The following is a 22,154-nucleotide window of genomic DNA, read 5'->3' as shown; positions in this document are numbered from 1 at the left end:
TAGAGCAATCATTTTAAAATATTTATTTTACATACGAAATGTGATTAATGAGGTATCAATCTATCTAATTAAAAAATTTTGTCATATTTAGATTACCCTGTATAAATAATTTGAATTGTGTAACATTGAAAAGTGTCTATTTCGTATTTATCATATCATAATTAACTGATTACGATAATAAATCTTTAAACTAATACATTTACAGTTAATTAAAATTTAACTGGATTTTTTTTTTATTCTGATGGATTAATATTAACAAAAAAGAGTATAATTTCCCATTTATTTGCGGTCATTTCCGCTCTCTTAGTTAATTTCTATAATAATAATTTTTTCAGTTTTTACCAAAAACCGAAACTACTTTTTTAGTCTTTATTAATTTTTTTATTTTTATTATTAGATTTTTTTTAGGGGATTTTTTTTTAATTGGAATTTATCAAAATTTTGGATTTTTTTTAACCCAAAAAATATAGTTTATTCTTTTTTTTGGTTTGGGTCAAGACTATAGTTGTTTAGAGATTTTTTTTTCGATTTAGTGTTAGTTTATGAGATTTTTTTTTTCAATATTATTCCCGACTAATAAATTTGTGAAATTTTTTTTTGATATTAACGAATTTTTTTTAGTGAGATTGTTTTTAATAATATAGATATTTTGTAATTAAATCTATAATAAATTTTTTGATAAATCTATATATCTAAAAAACTATATAACTAAAAAAATTTGTCTGACATTTGGATTAGTCTCTGAATTGTGTAACTTGAAATCCTATGCCATATAATTAAAACCCGTGACATGCCTCCACCTGATCTATTTATCCGTGTACATTCCAATCAACTAATACAATTTCAGTTAATGAAATTTTACCTTGATCGGAAATTTTTTTTTTTTGATAAATTTTTCGTTTTTTTTTCAAACTGAAAAAAAATTTTTCTCCCTTTCTTCTTTCGGTTTAGTTTTTTTTTTCAAACAGAAAATTTTGGTTTTTTTCATTATTATCCCGTTTAGGTTTAATTTTTTTTCCCAAACTGAAAAATATTTTTTTTTCGAATTATTGTCCTTTTTTTTCAGAATTTTTTTCGGTACTTATTTTTTTTCAGATTCCTTTTTTTTTGGAAATTTCCCTTTTTTTGAACCGATTTCTTTCTTTATCCTTTTTCTTTCCCTCAAATTTATTTTTAATTTTTTTTTCTTTCAATTTTTTTTATTATAATAACATACAGAAAGATGATTAAGATTTTCAATTAAATTGAGCGCTGGATAAATAGTTTGATTTTCAAATTCATAAAAATCAAAAAAAATTGATATTTTTACAATATTTCTTAATTTATTAATTAAAGAATTGTTGATTTAATAATGACTATTATACCCAAATCCATATCCCGAAATTCTCTAAATAATCACCAGATTTTTGAATAAAATTTTAATTCAAATGGTTTGATAATTTAACGAATAAGATGAGTATCAAAAGAATAATAATAAATGAAATGAACAGATTTCTAATATTTAATTGTTCAAATATTTTTCCTAAGTTGATTATAAGTTTAAAATTGACGTAATATAAAATAATAAGAAATAAATAATTAATTAATAAAAATATTTGTTCATAATATTAAAGTTTTTTCAAAAATACTTCGAAAAAATTAATCAACTTTTATTGATAATTATTTTTTCACAATTCCTAATTAATCCGAATTTCACTCTACACTCAACCATCAAATCATTAATACATTATTCTAAAATAATTTATTATTTATATCATTCTAATATTATAAATATAATTTAATGCATATTTTTTGTTACCTAATTATTGCCATATTAAATTCCTAATTATAAACAAAAGACTTCTTTAACTTACTTAGTATTACATTATAATACTAAATCTTTCTATTTAAAAAACTCATTGGTCCCGGTGCAAAGCAGCTAGTTTATTATTAATTAAATTAATGCTTTTCTTTACATATAATAATTTTTTATTTTGTTAATTTTAATAGGTCAATAAATATTTTATAAGCGGCTTCGATTATAATTATTTAAAAATATATGGAATATCTCAAAGTCCAGATATAAAAGATTACATCATAATTTTTAATGAAGAATATTTTTGTAATTATCATTGCAAAAATTGTGGTAAAGAATATGCTGATATACAGTATAAGTGGTGTAAATCATGTCAAATGAATTATTTAAAGGAAAATTCTGCAAATTGGATTACTGAAAATGAAAAAATTGAAAATATTAACATGGTATTTAAATGGAACACATATGAACAATTTATTAAAAAAATAGAGGAAAATAACCTTGTTACATTACATTCAGTAATATGAAGAAATGGCTCATTAAATTGTGGTACAAATTTAAGCAAATATGAAATATATAAAATACGAGATGTAATGGTAATAACATTTTTTACAAATTTATTTAATACTTTTCTTTATACATAATAGTAAATAATAATATTTTGTTTATAACAGATTGAATTATGTAAAAATTCAAGATTTAGTTCAAATCAATTTGAATTAACTTGTCCAATTATTGAGATATATGGAATATCCCAAAACTCGGATATAAAAAATTATGTCATAATTTTTAATGATGAATATTTTTCTACATATATTTGTAAAAATTGCTATAAAGTGTTTGCAGATATGCAGTATAAATGGTGCAAACAATGTCAAATTAATTATTTAAAAAATAATTTTACAAACTGGACTAGTGAAAATGAAAATGTTGATAATTTTATTCAAAAAATACAGTTGAAAATTACTCATCCAACTGATGTGATATTTGAATGGATACCATACAACCAGTTTGGTGATATTAAAGAAATAGGAAAACTTGGTTTTGCGACAGTATATTCGACAAAATGGAAAGATGGTCAATTAACATATAGTAATGAGAATACAAAGAAATATGAATTTGCTTTAATAGTCTTCCAAAATATACAATTAACTGACGAATTTCTATATAAGGTATGGGCCCTTTTTATTAGCCTAGTTTAGTATATTCTTGTATTCAATAATAATCTGATTTACGTTTTGATAGGTTAAAACATATTTAATAGAATACTCTAATGACCATAAATTATATGGAATATCCCAAAATCCAAATACAGCAAACTATATTTTGATTCTATATAGGTATAATGTATGAAGAATGCTGTACATTATGTAATAATATAATTGAGAATATACAATTTAAATGGTGTAAAACGTGCCAAATAAATGATTTAAGGGAAAATTTTACTAATCATATTAGTGGAAATGAAGAAGTTGATAACTTTATTCAAAAAAAGCAATTAGGAATCAGTAATTACAATGATATAATAATTGAATGGATACCATATCATCAATTTGAAAAGATTAAAGAAATAGGTAAAGATGATTTGTCTACAGTATATTTAGCAACATGGAAGGATGGTCCATTGAATTATGAAGTTGATAAAAGGGAATATAAAAGAATTTCAAATAAAACAGTCGTCTTAAAATTTTTGGACAATTCACAGTATGAATTTCTCAATAAGGTATGAAATTTCTCTATAATAAATTTAATACATGTTATACAATAATGAGATTTGTTTATTTTTAGTAGGATAACAAACAAATTTGATAAATTTAAAATTGATGTTCTTAATATATATGGAATATCTCAAGATCCTAATATGAAAAATTACATTATAGTGTTTCAAAATAAACGTTGTGTATGTGGTAAATATTATTTAACATATGAATGGTGTAAATTTTGTCATATTAAAAAATTTACAAATTTAAGTGGAAATAAAAAAATTGATGATTTAATTCAGAAAATGCAATTAAAAATTCATAATCCAGGTACTTTAGTATTTGAATGGATACCATATGATAAGTTTATCAATCTTAAAGAAATAGATAAAGGTGGTTTTTCTGTAATATATTCTGCAATATGGGAAGATGGTCCATTATATTATGATTTTAGTAAAATGGAATATATAAGAGACACATGCAAAAAAGTTGCCTTAAAGTGTTTGAATAATTCACAAAATATAACTGATAATTTTTTTAATGAGGTATGATAAATTAATATTTCTTTATAATTTTTATTTGGATTTTTTTTTTATAAATTAATCTTTTTTTTATGTTCAATTTAGATTGAAAAATATTCAACAGATAATTTTAGTTTATGTATACTTAAAACATATGGAATATCTCAAGTTCCAGATACAAATGATTACATCATGGTTCTCGAATATGCAGAAAATGGTAACCTTAATAATTGGGTAAATAAAAATTATAAAAATTTTTCTTGGTTACGTAGACTCAATATATTACAAAATATTATTAAAGGACTTAAAGAAATTCATCGAAAAGGATTAGTACATCGTGATTTTCATACAGGAAATATATTACTAATGACCAGTAATTTTGGTAATGACATATCATTTATTTCGGATATGGGATTATGTGGAGAAGTTGGTAATATGGATGAAACAAAAACAAATATTTATGGAGTTATGCCTTATGTAGCCCCTGAAGTATTAAGAGGAAAACCTTCTACTCATTCGGCAGATATATATAGTTTTGCTATGATTATGTATTTTGTAGCAGCTAGAAAACAACCTTTTGTTGATCATGCTCATGATAATGTTTTAGCATTAGATATATGTAATGGAATTAGGCCTGAAATAAATGAACAAGAAGCACCAAAATGTTATATTGATTTGATGAATAAATGTTGGGATTCAAAACCGCAAAATAGACCAAATGCTATTGAAATAGATAAATTGATCTTATCATTTCGTGATAATTTTATTGCGGGAAAGGGTGAACAATTCAAGGAACTAGAAATATCTATTGAAAATAACCAATCATCCACTCATTCACAGGCTATTTATACGTCTCGATTACTTAATCCTTTCACAAAAAATCTTCCGCATTATGATGAAAATAAGATATCTGATTGTTTAGATTGTGCCATTACTAATTAAATTTAAATTAAAAATAAAATAGTTATTCTAAAAGTATTGTAAATTATCATAATTTTGTAATTTATCAATCAAATACAATATAAAGGAGGAATTACTGACTATATTTTCATTAAATGATATAGGATGAATATTTAACATCTGTAATCCGTATACATATCATATTAGTGTATTATTATGATTATATTCCACTCAAGCTCCTAAAATTTGATTGTTAATTTATTAAAGAATTATTTGATTGATATGGTCTTATAGTAAAGTATATGAAATTTTTTTACGCAAACAAATCGGTGTGTAATTGAGCAGTATTATAAAAGAATTTTTTTATGAAACCAATTTACATTTTCTTTTACTTAATAATGTCAATTTTATTTCGCCGCCTCTTCAATTTTCAAAATGATTAATCATTCAAATAGTTCAAATAAATTTTTATAAAATATCCATATATACCAATAAAAATTATTATTTACAATTATCATATTACGTAGTAAAACAGATTATACCAATAGAAAAAATTGAAGACTATCAATAGATACTACTAGATCACTTACTGTTGAACGGTTATATATATATATATACATATATACTTCGATTTAAGGGTTAACCCATTTTATTTGTGATGCTCCACTTATACTCAACAGATTATGTAAATATGTAAATCTTCAAACTCCATAAAATTTTTCACCCAATTTTTATTTTTATTAAGTATTCTGGGGTCAGAATTTTTTTGGTTGTATAATCAAAATGCCATAATGCTTATCAAAGCATATAGTATACATGTTGCCGAAACTCGGCAATTTCGGCATAATTTCAGGATTCGACCTTCGGCCAATCATTCCGAAACGAAACTCTGGTCGAAAGTCGAAAACTGAGCCGAAATTTTCTGGCCAGCATTATTGAATTTCGGCCCGCATTACAAGTTTGTGTAACATTTATGTAACACAAAATTCCATCGAAGCGAAATTTTCCTTGTGTAACATTCTTACCTGGTGGCTAAACTTTTATCCGAAGTCACGCGGGCATAATTCTGGCCGGCACTACAATGTTGGCCGGAATTACAAAAACTTTCGGACTCTTAAGAGTCCCAATTAAAAAAAAATAATATTTCGGACCACGTAATAAAGATTTCGTCAAGATTTTCGTACTCCGACTAAAATTTCGGATTTCAGCTTGATTTTCGAATTTCGGCTGAGGTTTCGGACCTAAGTTTTGGACTTTCGGATTCGGCCATAATTTTGGAAAGTTGCGACAACATGTATAGCATGTAGAGTGAAAATTTATAGTATCAAAATCTGGTCATAAGACTGATAGCAACACTTGGTTATTCTAAATGTCATTTTTGGGCGGCTTTTTTACAGGTTTAATTTTGCACTAGTATTTTCCAAAATTATTGTATTTACATAGTTTCCAATCTATACTGATAACTGTGAAATAAAATTATTTAGGATAAATTTCTAATTATGAATGGAATATTTATCTGTAAATATGTTGTGTTCTCTTCAGTCATTTTTTGCTTAATCTCATTTTATTTGAAATTTGAAAATGAATATATTTTTAATTGAATATATAAGTAATACATAACTTCAGCCAGAATTAAGATTTTTATAATTCTGGCCAAAATTAAGATTCGTTACTTAAATTTTATTGGTTAATGATCACGTGATACTATTTATCTAATTTTTTACTATAGCTGGTTAGAAAATTGATCCGTTATAGCGAATATCGAGCTTTTACTAGTAAACTCTGATATATCAAAACTATTTTAATATATGAGATTTGGTTAGTATTTGGTTCCAGCAAAAAAAGTCCAGTTTAGGCCCAAATCTGGTTTATCGAGGATCCGGTTTATCAAATTTCACTGTGTATATCGATATGTTAATTGAAAAATCTAATGGTAAAATTTTAGAAATTAATATATCTCAAGGGCCAGATTCTGTTTATATCAAAAAAATTAATTAATAGTGTTGTTAAATATTGCCCAAATCTTGAGAGATTAATTATAGAGGTTGAATTTGAAAATTTGGGTGATATTAAAGAAATTTGTTAAACTGTAATCAATTAAGAATGATAAATCTCTCATTATATAATGAAAATATTCTTAATTGTGATAAATTATGCAAAGTTTATAAATGGATTTTTACCATTAATGGGTTAAAATCTTTTTTCAAAAATTGGAATGCTGAGGCTTTATTATGTTCATCTGTAAGCGGAACTTTATGAAATGCAAATGAAATATTATTAGCCATTTCCAATTTTATTATGATTAAAACTACATATTGCGTAAATGTTAATTTAGAAATAACTATTAATGATTAGGAATATAATATGCAATTAATTTTAATAATCCTAATGTTTTATACTGTAGAATGATATTTTTAATTATAAAAGATAAAAAAATTTTTTTCATAATTGAGAACCAAATAAACTATACCCACGCTTTTATCATTCATATATGTAAAAAAATTTCTCTTAATAATATAAATAAATAAAAAAAATTGAAAAAAAAAATATTTTTTATTCAAAAAAACCTGCTATGATTCATGTTGAAAAATTTGAATTAACATTCAAATTCATTATATTGATTATAAATTATAGAAAGTTCTGTTTGTTTTAGAAATAAAAAGAACTTAGTTATTTATTACTTGAGATGAGTGCTTCATACCAAGATTTGATATCTTCATTATCATAAGTTATTATTTCTTTATCAGTACTCTCATTAAACCATGAATATAATTTCGTTTCTCTAAGCTCTTGAGATTTTCTCATCCATTTTTTCATTAATTCAGAATCTTGATGAAACAAATATATGGTGAACCATTGAGTAAGGGTTTAGTAGAAGGTATTGTGTTTCAAATTCGTGGTGATTTAAATAATGATGAAGAAAAAGTAAAGGCAAAGGCAAGGCGAATTAGAGATCTATATGGAAAAATTCCCATAAATGGATATATTAAAAGAAAGCCAATTTTCTTATTAAATTGTTTGCAAAAAAATGGTTAAAAAGTCAATTTTTGTATGACTACAAAATTGATTACGTAATTTAAACTGCCACCTTTTGCTGTAGCGGTCTTCGTATAATATTTATAGTGCGCATTATTTATCTGTTATAGCGTACCGACGTACCGTTTCTGCCGATCTTATCAGTTGATTTTTTCGCTGCGCCAAATAATTTTATTTCTAGGATACAAATGTATATAACTCACAAACTAGAAATTTTACGTTAACTAAATATTTGCGTTACCAAAAAGAAACCTCGACTACAATTTACGTCTATGTACAGAACGCCGTACACCAAAAATTCGTGTTAAAATTCTGTACCACTACTTACACTAACAAATACCGTTGCTCAAAACGATTAACTATAAGCATTAACTACACTATTAAGCTCTACTTTCTTTCTTCTACCACTGGCGTGATTAGCTGCGATCTTGGATATCAGGATATCCTTGAACTTTTTTAGGAAAATTCAACTATGAACCAGCCATTCATTAACTTCATGTAAATCCATTGTGCGGTTAAATTTTTTCCGAGATCGTCGTATCATGACCGACGCAGAAAAATATTTATTTATCCCGATTGAATCCCCAACCCTTCTAAATTTCCATGTTAGAACTTGCGTTTGTGAAACTTTGCGCAGAACTGCTCCGGGCCTTCGTCAGAGGTCGACGAGGAAATTTTATGGACGATAATGAGAACCATAATTAAGGACTTCGAAGACCAACCCACCGTAAAGAGCTTTTCAAAACTGACACTGACTATAAAGTAAGTTCCGTAGAAAATCGGCTTTTTTTTTGTTTGTCTTTTTGTCGAATAAACTCGAGTCTCTACATCTTGACCGTAATTTCTCAGGTATAAAAGACAGACAAGTTGGATTCTTCAACAAACGAATATTCCTACAAAAACAAAAACAGCAACTTCATATAACTCTTCCGTTATTTATCTCGTTCCGATATTTTTTGATTGAGTGATCGACAGGAGAGATTTTTTATCATCTCTTTAAATAATAAATTTTTTCGGGTTATAAAATAACAAATATACATTATATAAATTCCGCATATTTTTTTTTATAGACCTTCCTTAAAAACTGAAGATCCGAGAAAGAGGAAATCTAATATTTTTTAGATTCGCTGATTTTTTTTTATTAAATATATTAGATACATAAATTATAGAAGTATTTCGGGTTAAAACAAGTAGGTTTAAAACTATCTGCTAATGCAATAAAAATAGATTGCTATGGTTATAAAATAAAAAAACTACTATTATAATCTTCACTATTCTAACGGACTAAGATCCATACATTTTTAACCGGTCTATTGATTAAAATGTCGTTACTAACAATTCTATTTTTGACTATATTTTTCGTATTATTTCCGTTTTTTCATTTTTTTGTGGTTTTTTCATTTTTCTTTGCTAATAATATTTGATATTTCCTCCGTTTCTTCCCGGTACTTTCTATGTTTTCTCTTATATATATATATATATTATTTCTATTTTTATTACTTCCTCACATCTTTTATTCCAAACCTATTTCTTAATATTAATATTGTCATAATAATGCGTCCAAATCATTTCAACGACTATACGATCTTTGTTCTTTATTAATGTGTCGAATTTTCTATTATTAATGTGTCGAATTTTCTATTATTAATGTGTCGAATTTTCTATTATTTAACCCTCTTTTGTTATTTCATAATCTTTTATTTTTAGAATTTATTAAAACTCTTGAATCTTCTTGCGTTATCATAATGATAATCTGATAATGAGTTATTGGACATAACCGTGTTTTCTGATGATTCTTCATTTCAATTAATATCCATAGTTCGGAAAATTCGTTCGAATCACATTCCCAAATATGATCCAAGTCTCTTCATTCTTGGTCATAGATTATTATCTATGTTATTTGTATTACGATCATGTAGAACACTATACGTTCCCTATAAAAAATTTTTCAGAAACATGATCACGTGTCTGAGTTTTTTCAAAAATTAGAAAAATGATCATTTATCGGTGATAATTCTTTAAAAAAAATTATTATTTTATACGCTCTATCGGAATTATCCTTACCATTTGTTATATATATTTTGACCTCGTTACTTGAAATGGGCTTAATATTTTTATTCCAGCCTATTTCTTGCAATGCATTATTATGAGATGATGTTAACATATCAATTTTTGAAATTTCTTTGTAGCCAAATCAACATCATATGGTATACCATGAAAAGGAGGTTGACCGCCGTATATTTCCCATAATAATACTCCAATGATATAAACATCACTTTTTTTATTTAATAAGTATAATGTTGATGTATTTCTATTAAAGCTTCTTGGATCAGTATAAGAAATTACTCCAAATGTTTTTGATTGAGAGTTAGATGTTTCCTCAATTCTTCTTGATAAACCAAAATCTGCTAGCTTTAGCGTTATTGGAGTGCTATCAATAATAAATTTAACGTTAAGAATAAAATAATCATTAAATTAAATCACAATAAATTATAAAATATTTACCAAATCACGATGCATGATCCCTTTATTTAATATGTAAACATGATACTGGAATGCAAGATTAAATTTGTCATTCCAAGTGAGATTTTCAAAATTTTCCTTCAAATATTTTCGGAAAGTTCCATTGTCGGCATATTCCATTACTAACATATACTCTTTTCTTTGGTCATCTTTAAAAAAGAGAAAAAATAAAAAATCATAAACCAGTTAATTAATCACCGTTTATTATAAAAAAAAAAATTATTATTATTAAAACTTTTGACACCATAAAAACGGATAATATTGTCATGAAAATCTACTTCACGTTGAAATTGAATCTAGCAGTAAGTAAATTTTTATTAATGTCAAAAATGTACATATATACAATAAATTGAAATATGTTCGATATTAAAATTACCTCACAATTTTTTAACCGTAGCGTCATTGAAATTAAAAAAAGGATTCAAGTGCACAGCATTTGCGAGAGTCCTTCCAATCTGTTTTCCAAAGCCACCGGAACCAATTACTTGAATATAACAAAATTGTTCAAATTCATAATATTTAATAAGTGGAATCTTCAATCCACTTATTCCAATAATTTAAATCGTTAATAAGTTCAAGACATTGCTAAAAATCCTTACCGCGGAAGTTAATTTTACAATTTACACTTCAAAAATTGGAGAATAAAAATTGAAAATAAATGAAAAAATATTTTTGTTTAACCATTTATAAGTAAAAAAATGGGATCACTAGACTTTCTATGTCGAAAGTTTGCTGATCTTCAGCATGCAGGACCGCGGCTGAAAAAGATCAGCGTATTTTTGCATCACAGGGAATGATTAAAATATAAAATTCCTCCTGAATAAATTAAAAGATACACGAAATAGAAAAAAAAATTCACGAAATTTTTGACTAGGATAACATTCCAAAGTAATTTTATTCATAATGATTTTTTTTTTTAATCAAAATTCTTCAACGAAGCTTAAAAGAGAATATGATTATTAAAAAGGCGTTATAATTATTATTATCGTTCAGCCCAATGGGATCATTTTTATTAGCCATAGCAATAACACATGATTGATATAATAAAGTGGAGTAAAAAAAATGGCGTTTGTAGGAAAAGTTTAAATAAAAAAGCTTATTTATGATGTTATTAATTCATGCATGATCAAAACCGTCAGAACGATAACATATTTATTGGATGTGGGGCTATATCGGTCCTGTGACCGATATAGCTACTCATATTTAATATTTTACTTTTATTTTATCTATTTTAATTAATTAATTAAATAGTATATTTTATGTTAATATTATAAATAAAGTATATAATATATAGAAAAAATTACACTAACTATTTGTAAAATGGTGGTTTTATTAGACAAATAAGTGATTATTTAAAATATCGTATATGGGTTTAATCAGACTCATTTCACTAACGCAACAAAAACATTAATTAATAGGAGGACAAGAAAACGCATAATTAGTATTCAAAAAGTCATATTTTATTATCGTTTTATATTGTAAAAAAAAATAATGATTTACTATATAAAAAAATAGCTTTATTTTCTTATTCTTTTGCGTTTGTTATTTTTTTTCAATTTTTTTTATTTGAATGTATCAATTTTATGATCTTGATTATACACATTGTTTTGATAAATCTAGCCAAAAAATGATAACGCTAATATTAATAATCAAAATAGTATGTGCAATAGGTACATAATTATGCTAAATTTAAGTGTACCGATGTAATGTACAGTCGGGTCTGAAAGTGACGCCCGATTTTGTACGGTGTTACGATACACAAAATTTACATTATTTATACCCCCTTTTTTTTATTTTTAAATGTTTTTCTCACAATTTCATAACCTAATAAACACGTTGCAAAGTTAAAAAAATAATGTCACATAGAACTGAGTTAACTTCTCAAGATAAAGGAAAAATACTAGCATATATGGAGAATTTTAACCCTGCACAAATAGCAAGAAAAATGGGTCATGACCCCACCACAATAAGAAGAATTATTGACAGATACAAGAAGACAGGGAAAACTGAAAATTTACCTAGATCGGGGCGTCCACCTGCTCTCAATAATAATGAGAAAAATGCACTCATAAACAAAGTTACACAAGATCGACGCGAACCTTTACATGAAGTCATTAATACATTAGATTTAAATTGCAGCCTTACAACTGCTAAAAGAGCATTACATAGTGTTGGAATTTATTCCCATGTTGCTGCAAAAAAACCCTTTATCTCAGAAAAGCATGCATTAGCTCGTATTAGTTGGTGTGAGAAATATAAAGAAAAAACAGCTTATGATTGGGCACAAGTTATTTTCTCAGATGAATCAAGTGTTGAGATTGGCAAGCAGTCACGACAAATAAGAGTTTGGAGACACACAGGGGAAAGGTTTAACACTGAATGCTTGACACCTATCTTTAAAAGTGGTCAAAAATCAGTCATGGTTTGGGGATGTTTTGCAGGAGGGATAAAAGGGCCATTAATTTTTTGTGATGAAAATAAAGAAGGAAATGAAAAAATCAATTCAAATACTTACATTAGAATCCTAAATTCATATCTGTATCCATTTCAGCATACAGTTCATGAGTTAACAGGAAGGGCTGCAATTTTTCAACAGGATAATGCACCCATACATACCGCGAAAATAACCAAGGATTGGTTGAAGAAGAATAAAATTGTGGTTATTGATTGGCCGGCAAATTCTCCCAATCTAAATCCAATAGAAAACATCTGGAAGCAGTTAAAGGACAATATCCAGAGTTGTAAAGTATTTCCAAGAACTGTGGATGAACTTAAAGTTGCACTAAGTGAAGAATGGGAAAATTTGGATTGCTCCATTTTTGAAGAGGTTGTTGCTTCAATGCCACAAAGAATAAATGCAGTACTAGAAGCAAGGGGAGGGCCAACACATTATTAACCATTTTTAGTAATTATTTTTTATGTGAATTTTAATGAAAATCAATAAAGTTTTGCCATTTTTGGCATTAATTTTAAATCGGGCGTCACTTTCAGACGTGACTGTACATAGCTATATCTAAACTATTTACATTTGTCAAAATTTTTGTAACTTAGATATTATAACTGAGCCAGAAATAATTAGAGAGTATGAACGACTTGAAAAAATAATACTTATTAAGCAATAATAGACAAACTTTGCACTTGACTTTTCAATAATTTTTTTTAAAAAAAATAAATAAATAAAAAATTACAAAAATTTTTACTTTAATTATATGACATGTCATCTTCAATACTTCCACTATCCTAAAAACTCTTTCCAGGTATCCCTGAAAAAGCTTTACGTGACAAACCCCAAGCGATCAGGTTATAACAAAATTTATGATATTAGACGATCGAGAAGTTACTTTTTTGAGCTTACCAATCGTAATGAATACACCAAAATTATTGGAGACTGTCGTAAAAATATATTTCCCATAGATTAGGTATTTCCTACACTGAGTCATTCACACTCGAGATTCTCATTCGATTTTGAAACCAGGAAACAGACACATGTATCGAAAGATGCTTTTTAACTTTTGGTTTTTACCCAATCGTAACTCTAAAACATGTAAAAAACAAGAAAGACGATTTAGCATGTGTGTAGACACATCTTTCATAGAACAAAAGCTGTGACTCCCAAATCATAACTTAATAATACTTGTTTTAAGCTAAAATTCAATAAATATAAATATGATTTTTGGTAATAATGATTTAATATTTGTAATAAGATTTTTCCTTCTGCAATAACTTCAAAATATTTTTTGCAGAAATTCGTATAATGACGCTCACGAACTTATAATTTGTCTGGAACTCCCTATAAAAGAAGAAGGAAAAAAGATAAACTAATATTAATAAGAAAATCACCTCCAAGAATTGAACTTGGACACAGAAATTGTGGAACCAACGGTGATGGATTTTGTTGAGTTGATAAGTTATTAAGGAAAGAACTCAACAAAGGAATGAAATAAAGGGTATCACATGTGAAGAAGGAAATCACATGAGATAGATCAAATGATCAAGAAAGATAAATTTTACAAGACAAAGGATCTCTCTGACACCAATCAGCGCAGTGCAATGCTTCATGGGCGATGCAAACGATCCCCTTATAAAATTTATCTATCTATGAATGGTCAAATGATCAAGAAAGGGTAAATTTTTACAAGACAAAGGATCTCTCTGACACCAATCAGCACAGTGCAATGCTTCATGGGCGATGCAAACGATCCCCTTATAAAAATTATCTATCTAAGAATGGTCAAGTAATCCCAAGTTGACCAAAGGGGAAAGATTACGTCTCCATGCTATATTTGGTAAGCAATGGGCCAAGCTACGTAATATAAGATAATAATTTAATTAAGCTATTGGGGGATAGAAAGGATAATAATATTCACTAAATAGGTTATTTTATAAAATAGAGAATAAGAAAAGATGAGAATCTGAATTACACAATTAAGTAAATAAAGAAAATGAAGAAGAATAAATGATAATGTAAACAAAATATGGAAAAAAATTGATAATAATATGGAATGTTTAAAAGAATAAAATATATTAAAGAGATATAAAGAAAGAGAAGGGAGATGGTTGAAAGAAATGATTATAGTACACATGAATTTCAATAAGCGAAAAATTAGGACAATTGTATTATTGAGAATGTTGGTATATATGAGGAGAATTATAAAAAGAATGTAAAAAAATCCGGTAAGTAATGGTAAATAATGCTGAGATGTTTCAATGATAGGTTGAGAAGGATTGTAACATTTGTTTATAGGAAATTCATTTAAAATAGTATTGACAATATTTGGACACAAATAATAAGACATTTTGTAATTACAAGTTAAAAGTTTGAATTGAAATTTGGAAAAATTTTGGTTTGACGTTTGAAAAATAATATTATTAAATTTGGTTTTTGATTTTTTTCTTGAGGAAATTTAAGGGTATTTATATACTTTTTAAAACCATAGATACATATAAAATAGATAAAAAAAATCAAGATTATCTATATTATCTATGAGTCACAATTAATTTATAAGTTATTTAACCCAAACTAGTAATATTAATTGATTTAATGATGACTAATATGTATAATTGTGCTTATAGTACATAGTTAATATGATTTACTCCCTATAAACCATATAATTAAAGATTATATGATATTGTGTAATATTCCCATATTATTAAAGCTTTTATTATTGTATATTAAAATAAATTTATTAAAATTTTTATTTAAGCTAAATTTATTTCTGATATATAGTTTAGCAATGGTTTTAGTATAAAGTTTTTATCGTACGTATACATTACCGAAAAAATAAGTTCAGTTCTTGAGTGTACTTGAAAGCTTAAATAAATTAAACACGCGTGAGTCGCGTAATATACATAACAAAAAATGAAATTTCGATATTTACACAAGATCCTAGAATTTAATATTCCCTAATTTGGAGTTGAAGTGTGTACTATGCTTATGTTTCGGACAATAAAAAAAGTATACTGAAAAGTCTAAGTTATATGGAAAATTTGCAGGTGTAAGTATAACAAATTTATATACTGATTATAAGAAAAAAAAAAAAACTCTTTCCCGTGGGAACCAAAATTCTTAGAATTCCGCAGTAAGACTAGTAAAATAATAATAAAAATTTAAATTTTTTTGCTTTTTCTTACAAAAAAAAAATTTTAATAAAATGGAGTCATACCGGGGACAAGAGGAGTTCGAAGAACAGCTCTTAAGAGATGTCAAGACTTTTGTGACAAAAAACTTCAAAGAAGCTCAGTTACGACAAAAAGAGGAGCTGGATGATACCTTCGACAAAATTTTTTTCAGGACGCTTAAAACCCACAGGCTACTAGTTGAAATTAGTGAGATAACAGGTATAAAGGGTGAAAATGTAGAAATAATAGCAAGAAGTATAATGAGGTTTGCATATAGAATACAAAATAACGACGTTCAAAATATTGGAAAACAAAATTCTCGCCTTCGTTCTTGGCTGCACCAAGCGCAGCAAAAAAATCCGACACAAGATACAACGCTAAATGCAGAAATTGATAGCGAGTCAAAACACCAATCAAAAACGTCCAAGAACAAGGAAAAAAGCAAAAAAAAGAAAAACGTGAAAAAAATTAAAAATAGACTAGTTCAGGAGATTGTACTTCCAACAAAAGCCGATCAAGTCCCAGGTCAGGAGGCGCAAGGAACTCGGTCACGTGATATGCTTTTTTACGATATCCCAGTACGCTATAGCGAGACAGAAGTATGCAACGCAATTAAACAATTAGGAACGGTGCATAGAATTACGATAAAAAAACATTATAAATATCAATCGGTGAAAGCCGAGATTTCATTATTAGAAGAATACGAAGAGTCGTTCGTGAAAGGAGTGTGGAAAGAAAAGATACTGATTGGAAGCAACGATAAAAATAAAAAAGTCATTGATGTCCGTTGGTTCCATGGAGACAAGACAGTAAAAGACATAAAGGAAAAATGCAAGTGCAAAGCCTACAAAGTGATTCAAACGAATTACTACCAAGACATAGCGAGAAATAACTTCACCTTCGAATTTGGAAAAACAGCGTGTTTTGGAAATAAGACGGTTTTCTTAGCATATTTCAAAAATAAAGAACAACTCGAGGCAGCGATTGCCATGGATAAAAGTATGGATAACAAATGGGTAATACATGGAAGACGCAACGAGAGTATGGCGAAAATAGCCTCAAGAGAGGTGACAGTCAGATCTCTCATAAGCACGTCCCTGGGAAAAAACAACAAAGTAATATCCATTAACAACCATGGATCAACATCAGCTACGCCTAATACTGTCATACATACAACCACAGAAGAAGTAGTCGATACTGTTAACAAATACAGGAAGAATTTGCTGGATGAACCCGAAACACAAATTCAGCCCTCGGTAACGCCTACGACTAAAGGATACACTTCACCGGAGAATGTGGTTAAGATAATAGAAGAATATAGAGGAGAAGTTTTTATAGAACATAAAATAGCACCGACTCAAGAAGGAATTCTACCAGATTTATTAGACAAAAATATAGAAATACAAAAAAGAAAGGAAGCGCTTATATTAGAGCATAGAAGGTATGCTCAAAGAATGGAAGAGAAGAGGAAAATATGTAAAGAAAAGCCGATAAGTAAAGTTGTTACGCCTGTGGAATTACATGAATTTGCCAAAGTCAACGCCGATTGTACAGAAAGACTACAAAAGGAGAGTGATCGTCCGTATACGCTCTCAAACAATAACCCTTTTTTAAAGGATAAGGAAGACAAGTCACCTTTATCAGAGTCTTCGGACGATGATGAATGTTTAAAAGATGTCAAAAAGCGTATAAAGAAGAAACAAGGCGCAAGAAGTAGTGATTCGGAAGATGATTCAACCATAGATAGCTCGAGCGAAGTTGAAAAGAAAATGGAACTCCAACCTGAAAATACACCCGATACTGACAAAATAAATAAAACACCCTTGGAAGGTCTTAGTAGAGTGGTAAAAAAGGGTAGGAGTAGTAGAATTAAAAAATAGTTTTTTTTTTTTGTTGAATAGCTTTCACCCAGATGTAATATTTTATATTAGTTCTATCTTTGGTTATGTTTATTCGCGCCTTGGTTAGATAACCCATGGCTTTGGTATGGAGGGGTTCAGGATTGTTTGATCCTGAATTTCAAGTATATTGTTATAATTATTTTGTATTGTGATGCGTTACATTTACTAATAAATTAATAAATACGTTTACCAAAAAAAAAATAAAAAATAAAAAATATACTGATTATAATATACTGCGTATCGATAAAATATGTTAGTTTGCATTATTACTCATATAAAGTCAACGATATCACAGTATCTAATCTCTAATCCATAATTAATATTATCAATATTTTATCTAATCACGCGTGATACATAACAAAAATGAAATTCCGATAGTTACACAAGATCCTATTTCGGACAATAAAAAAAGTATACTGAAAAGTCTAAGTTATATGGAAAATTTGCAGGCGTAAGTATATAATGATTAAAATATGTTAGTTTGCATTATTACTCATATAAAATCAACGATATTACAGTATCTAATCTCATAATTAACATGTAAAGTATTATCAATATTTTATCTAATAAAAAAACTTACTAGTATAATATATCAAATTATTGTATATAAGATATATAAGATATGAAATTACTTTGATATTTTGTTATTAGATGACGTAAAGAGACATGATAACGATTCGGATCTACTCAGGTGGGATATGAAAGCAAAATGTTTTTTTTTAATTTTAGAAACTGTTTTGTTATTGAAATGATTAAAATACGCAGAAATCATTAAATAGAAAGTTATTTACTATAATCTTTATTTAAAGTAGTAGAAGCTATACAAAATAATATAAAAATAATATTCTCTTTAATTTATTGGATAAAAAAACTGCAATTATCCGTAGCAGGGCTTTGACATTTATCAAAATAGAAATAATTCCAAATTTTTGATATAACTCAATTCCTTGACAAATTTTAATTTATTCGGTGCCAATTTTATTTTTCTAATTTCTTTTTAAATTTATCCTTATTTCACGTGATAATTGTATACTACGGATGTAAAAAAGCTATTTCTCACAATATTTCAGTTCTGTGCAAATCTTGAATCGCATAACGAAGGCTCCACCATTACACAATCAATATGACGTGATACAATTCAATTTTGAAATACTTGCTTCGCCAGGATGACTTTAAGTTATATTTTATTTAATAATTAAATTTGTAATTTTAAAGATTTAAAGTCATTCATTTTAATAATAAATATAGTAATATTAATATGATAAAATATAGAATAAATAATAAATTATACAAAATATATGATAATTTTAGAAAATAAAAAATATAAAAAAAATAATCAAAATAGTAGAATGATAGAACCGATTTTGAACTATTATAAAATTATGATTAGACTGATTAAAGAATGTAAAATTATGAACTCATCATTTCTAGTCTTTTTTGTGCATCTTTATTTCCTTTGTTAGCAGCACCTTTATACAATTCAACTGCCTTTTCATTATCAATTTCGGTTCCAATCTCATTCCCATAACAGCATCCAAGTATATATATTCTATTTAAATATCCTTTTTCAGCTGATTTTTTATAATATTCAAATGCTTTAAGTTCCACCTTGATGACATTTACCCAAACAATAATATGTAGCTTCATATCCATTTTCTACTGCGTTTTTTGTACCAATAAACTGCTTTGCTTAAATCTTGATCGATTCCTTTGCCTTTTTCGTATAAATCCTAGACCACATTGTGCATTATTATACTCTTGTATAGCTGATATTTCATACCATTCAATTGCTTTTTTTATATCCTTTCGCATTCCTCTTTCATTTTCATAAAAATATCCTATCCTATATTGTGCAGTTCTATTTCCATCTTCAGCTGCTTTTTTGTACCAATAAATTGCATTTCCTAAATCTTGATCAATTCCTTCTCCATTTTCAAATGAATATCCTAAACAATATTGTGCAAAACTACACCCTTGTTTAGCTGATTTTTCATACCATTCAATCGCTTTTTTATATCTTTTGTTTTTCTTTACCATTTTCATAAAAACATCCTAATTTATATTGTGTGAATTTATTTCCATTCTTTGCTGCTTTTTCATATCAATATAATGATTTATCTAAATCTTGGTAAATTTCTTCATATAGTCATCCAAGAATATTTTGTGCCTCATTATATTCTTGTTCAGTAGATTTTTTATACCAAATTTTATATATTTATACATTTTTTTTTTTGCTTTTTTTGCAAATATAATCCAGAAACATGCACTGTTTATTTTTTAAAAAAAATGTTATACGCCAGATAGTTCAATTATCCGATTTTTATTTTAAAAAAGAGTTTTTTTTAAACATATAAAGTTAGTATACTATTCTGAATAATTTTAAGAAGTTTCATAAATAGTGAATATAACGTTCCTAGTTCCTACGTTTCTTTTATATGGTGTGATGTCTAATAGAAAATAGGATGAACATGTTTTGTAATAAGTCAGTGTATGGTAAATGACGTAATGTATTATCATACATATTATGGTTAAGATTAGAGCATTTTCTTACGATTAATACTTTTTAGGATAGTCAGTTCATTTTATTTTTATCATATATTCTCTCTCCTAAATGCATTTAAGCATTCTGACCAACCTTCATCAATAAAATTAATAAATAAAAATAAATTAATGTTTAAGAAATGATATTTGGAATCAAAGTTTAAATATCATGATCTTCAACTCGCGAAAAGTATTTAAGCCGGATCTGAATTATGAACTTTATAGGTTAGTTTTTAATAATTATATAAATTATGCTCAATATATATCAATCAAATTTCTGGATTTAGTAATTTCAAAATTTTGAAATGATATAAAAAAAAATAATAGAAACCCTTTAACAAAAAGATGAAAAATACTTTATGAAAGAAACTAAAAGAAAAGCTAGACAGATGTGGTCATAAAAACCACGTGATACCACGTGATATATATATATTTTTTGAAAAATCGACTTCCTATTAGAAGTCTTTCTGGAGATTAATTTATTATATAAGTAAAAATATTTTAATCGTATATCCGTATTAAATCATTAAAATTTTAAAATTAAACTAGCAAAATTTACAGCTTTAACAACAATATGTTAGTCATTTTAATACAATTTTAAATAAATTATATAAATTATTCACTACGTGCCAATATTTTTGTGTCTACTAGCTAAAAAAATTTTCATCACTTTTTTTTAAAAAAAAACGATGATATTATAACATTTTTTATTTCAATCTACTTAATAATAGATGATGATTATCAAAAATTGGCTCAGTTACAATTATCTACAAATATTATATTGTTTTCCAATGTAATACATAATCATCTAAAGCAATATTATAATTTATTAATATTATCTCATTATTCAGTAGTCCGTCATTATCATTATTATCTATTTTGATCATTTCTTCCACTTCTTTTTCAAAAATTATCGATTAGTTCACCATCTTGTTGATAATACCCAAAATTACATTCTTTTCAAATAGCCATTGTTATTTTTTATAAAATAATTATTATTTAATTTTTTCTGCAACTTTAGTAGTAAAAAAATAAAAATAAAGAAATGTTTTTATTTAATATAAGAAATGTTTTAATATTTATGTCACTCACATGTCACATGAAAACGTGTTTATTCAATAAATCATTATTGGCTTTGCCAGATGTAATACAATTTATTTGACAATTGAAGTTGTTAACATATAGCTTCTAGCTCAGTAAATGTTTCATAAAAATTTTTTTTTTTGCAAATTTTGTCTTATCAAAAATATTGACTTTAATTTAAAATTTGTTATTACGGAAATATTGAAAAACATCCAAGAAAAGGCCAAGAAATTTATTGAAAATAACAAACATTAGGTAAATGCTATTTTATTTTGTTATTTATTACAAATAATATGATTTAAATAATAATTATATTTTATTGTTTATTTTAAATGGCGAATGTTATTATTCCTGAATCATGATCAGAGCAAGCAAAATTTATAATTTATTATTCATAAATATTTTCTCCAAAAATATAAATATGAGCGAATGGGTTTGTTTTCTTACATCATCAATCAGTATTCACTATCATATCTCTATTCATAGAGTACGAAAAGGAAGCATTAAGCTCATCAATCATGACGGATATATTCCC

General features: G+C 26.6%; 4 protein-coding genes across 4 annotated transcripts; 2 read left to right on the top strand and 2 right to left on the bottom strand.

Annotated features, from left to right (window-relative positions):
• Positions 1-3,953: 3,953 nt before the first annotated feature.
• On the top strand, positions 3,954-4,958 carry OCT59_023755 (uncharacterized protein; the record flags this gene model as incomplete). The annotated part of the gene is made up of 3 exons (XM_066134936.1): positions 3,954-4,040; positions 4,122-4,233; positions 4,576-4,958. 3 exons carry the CDS (start codon positions 3,954-3,956, stop codon positions 4,956-4,958), a joined length of 582 nt encoding a protein of 193 aa, XP_065991014.1.
• A 5,151-nt stretch (positions 4,959-10,109) lies between these two features.
• On the bottom strand, positions 10,110-10,878 carry OCT59_023754 (uncharacterized protein; the record flags this gene model as incomplete). Its single annotated transcript, XM_066134935.1, has 4 exons — positions 10,110-10,383; positions 10,504-10,624; positions 10,720-10,771; positions 10,852-10,878. 4 exons carry the CDS (start codon positions 10,876-10,878, stop codon positions 10,110-10,112), a joined length of 474 nt encoding a protein of 157 aa, XP_065991013.1.
• A 5,248-nt stretch (positions 10,879-16,126) lies between these two features.
• On the top strand, positions 16,127-17,974 carry OCT59_023753 (uncharacterized protein; the record flags this gene model as incomplete). Its single annotated transcript, XM_066134934.1, has 1 exon — positions 16,127-17,974. The coding sequence occupies one exon, from the start codon at positions 16,127-16,129 to the stop codon at positions 17,972-17,974; it is 1,848 nt and encodes a 615-aa protein (XP_065991012.1).
• Positions 17,975-19,405: 1,431 nt separating this feature from the next.
• Positions 19,406-20,032, bottom strand: OCT59_023752 (uncharacterized protein; the record flags this gene model as incomplete). The annotated part of the gene is made up of 2 exons (XM_066134933.1): positions 19,406-19,603; positions 19,670-20,032. 2 exons carry the CDS (start codon positions 20,030-20,032, stop codon positions 19,406-19,408), a joined length of 561 nt encoding a protein of 186 aa, XP_065991011.1.
• Between the last annotated feature and the right edge of the window lie 2,122 nt (positions 20,033-22,154).

The sequence above is a fragment of the Rhizophagus irregularis genome, chromosome 4 (genome assembly GCF_026210795.1).
Source record: "Rhizophagus irregularis chromosome 4, complete sequence".
Taxonomy (NCBI): Eukaryota; Fungi; Glomeromycota; class Glomeromycetes; order Glomerales; family Glomeraceae; genus Rhizophagus; species Rhizophagus irregularis.
This window is presented reverse-complemented; position numbering and strand designations above follow the sequence as displayed.